At 45.9% G+C, this 3,679-nt stretch overlaps 1 protein-coding gene across 3 annotated transcripts in view; it reads right to left on the minus strand.

The window, feature by feature from the left end:
• Positions 1 to 3,277, minus strand: part of CngB (Cyclic nucleotide-gated ion channel subunit B) — a 55,180-nt gene extending 51,903 nt beyond the window's left edge. The window contains exon 1 of one of the 3 annotated variants that reach the window (XM_089580442.1): positions 2,829 to 3,277. In XM_089580442.1, coding sequence (XP_089436568.1) covers positions 2,829 to 2,870 — 42 coding nt within the window. In that variant the 5' untranslated portion in view covers positions 2,871 to 3,277. The remainder of the gene's footprint in view (positions 1 to 2,828) is intronic. The other 2 variants (XM_089580441.1, XM_089580443.1) reach the window with 2 other exon arrangements.
• Between the last annotated feature and the right edge of the window lie 402 nt (positions 3,278 to 3,679).

The raw sequence follows: 3,679 nt of genomic DNA on the forward strand, positions 1-3,679 counted from the left end.
CATACACAGGAAAATACATACACACTCAGCAAAAAAAGACAAAAGCGCTTGACAAAATTTGCATCATAAATGTACGATGAGTATATAAATAAGAAACAAAGTCCAAGACATACATGAAACACTACATCAAATAACAAAGTTCTACTTAAGGCTTATTCTAGCCTACTGAAAAACAAGGCATTATGGACATATAAGCACAAGCAAGAGTACATAGATGCGAACACAGAATCAGTAACTGTGAAAAAAAATTGGACTACAACATGTTTGCATGAGAAATTTTAACGATTGCTATAGGTGACATCGCTACAGAGAAGAGCTCCTTTGCATTCATTTTTGAAAGTGGAGAAGGGTTTACTATAATTAATATTTATATCTCTTCTATTGAGAATTCCGATAACCTGAAAAGACAATGCTTGACGACCATAATTCGTCCCTATCCTCGGTATCTCTATTTTCGGGTCTCTGATAGCGTACAAGTTTACTCTGTCGGTGGATGTGACGTACAAACGATTTTTATGTATCCATTGTAGCAACTTAAAGTAGTATACCTTATCTGCCCTCAGCATATTGTACTTTAAAAAAAGTGGATGCGTTCTTAGTTCCCTTTTCTCGCCATGATAATTTTCGCATATGCGTAACACCTTCTTCTGTAAAGTAATTAATTTTTTGTAATTAGAATCAGTTGTCGTACCCCAAACTAAAATACCATAACTTATTCTAGAATAGAATAGAGAATAATATAGTGTCTGCTTCATCCAGGATGGAATCAAGTGCTGGATTCTGTAAAGACAACCAATGACCAATGTTCAGAGGACCTCTCGCGCTTGCCCCAGATTACTGTGCAACATAGTAAAGGCACTCATTGGTTTATGTAGGCTCCAGAAAATTTGCAGAGCTGCACTGGAGTGATGCACAGTGCATGTTTATTACAGTTCTAGCTTACGTTCATTGTTCAGTCTTATTACTAGCTTCGTGTAAGCGTAAACACTAGCATTTTTGCAGAAAAATTCGTCTCGAAGCCACTTTCACCACCACCACTCGAAGCCACTCGCGGCACGTGTAAGAAACATCCTGAATTACTATGCACATGATTAATGTTGAGTGACGAGGTTAAGCACAAGCAATAACCCAAATAGGAAAAATAGACGCTCAAACTACATTTAATAATTCCTCGTAACAGTTTACGTCAGGACTGATGCAGAGCTAATAGCAAAATCATACATACGACGGATTTCGTCGCCACGCTATTATACGGATATTGCGCCGTAAAACAAGCGCCTATAGCTGCGAGACCCCTTGGATGCTTGGCGCATTCGCATGAGTCACCACCCTTTCGTCACAAAAGCTTTATAATCGTTTTCTGAGGAACTGCGGCGAATTCTCTGTAGCCGGAAATGCCAGAGAAAGATATAAGCGGTCAGCGCGCTGAAAAGCACCTAGCAGTAGACTCGGCATCTTTTCGTGTCTGCCCTTTGCATTTTTCGTTAACTCTAGTGCAATGAAAACATTCTTGCTTTGAAGCATTCAAGAAGAAACGAAGGCACAACGCTTAAAGGCTGTTGCTAGATCGTTGACATGATAACCTAAAAAACGGATATAGTGCTTCAACTGTAGTGAACCAAACTTTGCTAGACGAATCAGATTCCTCGCTTTTGTGTGAGTAACACACACACACACAAAAAAAAAAAACAAGCCTGATGACAGTTTTAAGGACGAAACGCCCTACTCGTAGCTGGTCACATCGTAATTTCATATTTCAATGCGTGGGCCGATAAACATAAAAAATATACTATTATGTGAGTATACTTCTTCTTTTTGATCACTTTCAGGTGATGCACGTATAAATGAAGGTATGAGAATAAGTACGATGGTTTTTCTAAGCTCGGCAGTAGCAGTTGCTTTAAACACCACTCTGCAAAATGAGGTGTCAAGCCGTATCAGGGCAGCAACATCGTGAACAGGGTGTTAACAAGAGAACAAAAACGAAAGCTTCACCCACACGGGCGCTGGCACGTGTACACACAAAAATAAATACTGGGGCGCGGGACAAACAGTGCACGTGATGAATTCATCGTAATCAGCAATAGTCGAAAGGTGTGTGCGGGCTTTAATAACTGGAATAATGCTGCTTAAAGTTGCGTAAGAAGTGAAGGTCAACATTTTAGTTCGTACGGGGCCGTTTTGAAACGGCAGCGAGAGATGTAGGTAAAACCACAACTCCGATATTTCGCACTGTCGAGCAGAGAAGTATCCTCAAGCAGCCACGAATGCAGGTAGACATGTGGCGTGACATCGCCTCCGTATGAACGCGAAGGTCACTGGGAACAACGACGCATGCCTGTTCGCCAACCACTGCTCAGTCATTGCTTGTGCCCGTTCGCTTCACGTGCCCTTTTCGCCACACGTGAAGTGGGCTTTTTCTCGGGCACCGCGACACCGCAGAAAAGCTGCGCAACTATCGCACGGCGACGACGCGTCGTTAGAGCCTGCGGCCACCCACACGAGAGGACTGCCGAGCCAGCGCTTTCAAAAAAAGCTGCGCTCATGGATCACAATTTGCACGTCCGCTCCGGGCATCACTCGCATATTAGGCTTAGCCGCACAAGGCCCCTTGTGAGCGTCGTGCACCGAGTGCCGAGCAGACGCTGTTTCGCGGTGGAAGGCTGGTAGCGGCGCAGCCGAGCTCCTATTTCGCTCGCGAAAGATCGGCGCCGAAGAGGAGCGCGGCTACGAGCGCGTCGTCGCCTGCCAGCGATAGATCGCCGCGCTTGGAGCAGACTACCAAGGAAAGGGTTCAAACGTCGCCCGGTCACGCAGGGTGTACGCACCTTTTCTTCGGCGAAGAAGTCCGGCAGTATGTAGTCCAGCATGGCTGGACTGAACGCTGGCCGGGCGTTATCGGGTAATCATGGTCGATTTTCATAAGTGCCCTGATCTCAGCTGACCCGCGGCCGACGAGTGCGCGCTGGACAATAGGTGCGCGACCGGTGCGACCGGTGGAGCCATCTTGCAGGAGCCGCCGCAGCGTTCCCGGCGCGGCGGCAAGCTTCGAAAGAGGCGCGATACCCGCGGTGCACGCACAACGATGGTCCTTTGAAAGCTGGGCTGCTTGTTTACGCCGATCCGCGATCATGGCGCCCTTGGAGCGAACGAATAATTCGCCTGTACACAATACAAGAAGGCGTGCATCACATTTTCAAAATTCCGTCACCTCGAAGCCCACAAAATACACTAACACAAGTACACCGGTCGTGGCTAACAAGCGAAAGTCAGAGGCTAACAGCAGTGTTCAGGGGTAAAACAAACCAGACGCTTTACAGATGCTCTAAGCAAACGCTGGGTTCGTTCTCGTGTGAGTGCAATTAATTATTGAAACCGAGTATAAAGTACCACCTGCACTGATTCGAAGACATTGTTGGACAATTCGCAGTTTACGATGGTAAAAAGCGAACTTGTTATGAAACGAACGTGGCGAACATACTCTAAATGGATCTTGAATGTTGACAGGTTGAAGAACTGAAATCAATCACATTTCAAAAGGCACACTGCAGGGCAATTGTACTGCAGCGGAATCTGAGGTTTCAGTCAGTTCGTCGCAGACTGGAACCACAGCTTTCGCGATAATACGGAATTTTCCGCAAAGTGATCACGCTGTTCGGAGCAGCGTAAATAACTGCCG

This window comes from Amblyomma mixtum, chromosome 3 (genome assembly GCF_055824585.1).
Source record: "Amblyomma mixtum isolate Tamu chromosome 3, ASM5582458v1, whole genome shotgun sequence".
In the NCBI taxonomy this organism is placed as follows: Eukaryota; Metazoa; Arthropoda; class Arachnida; order Ixodida; family Ixodidae; genus Amblyomma; species Amblyomma mixtum.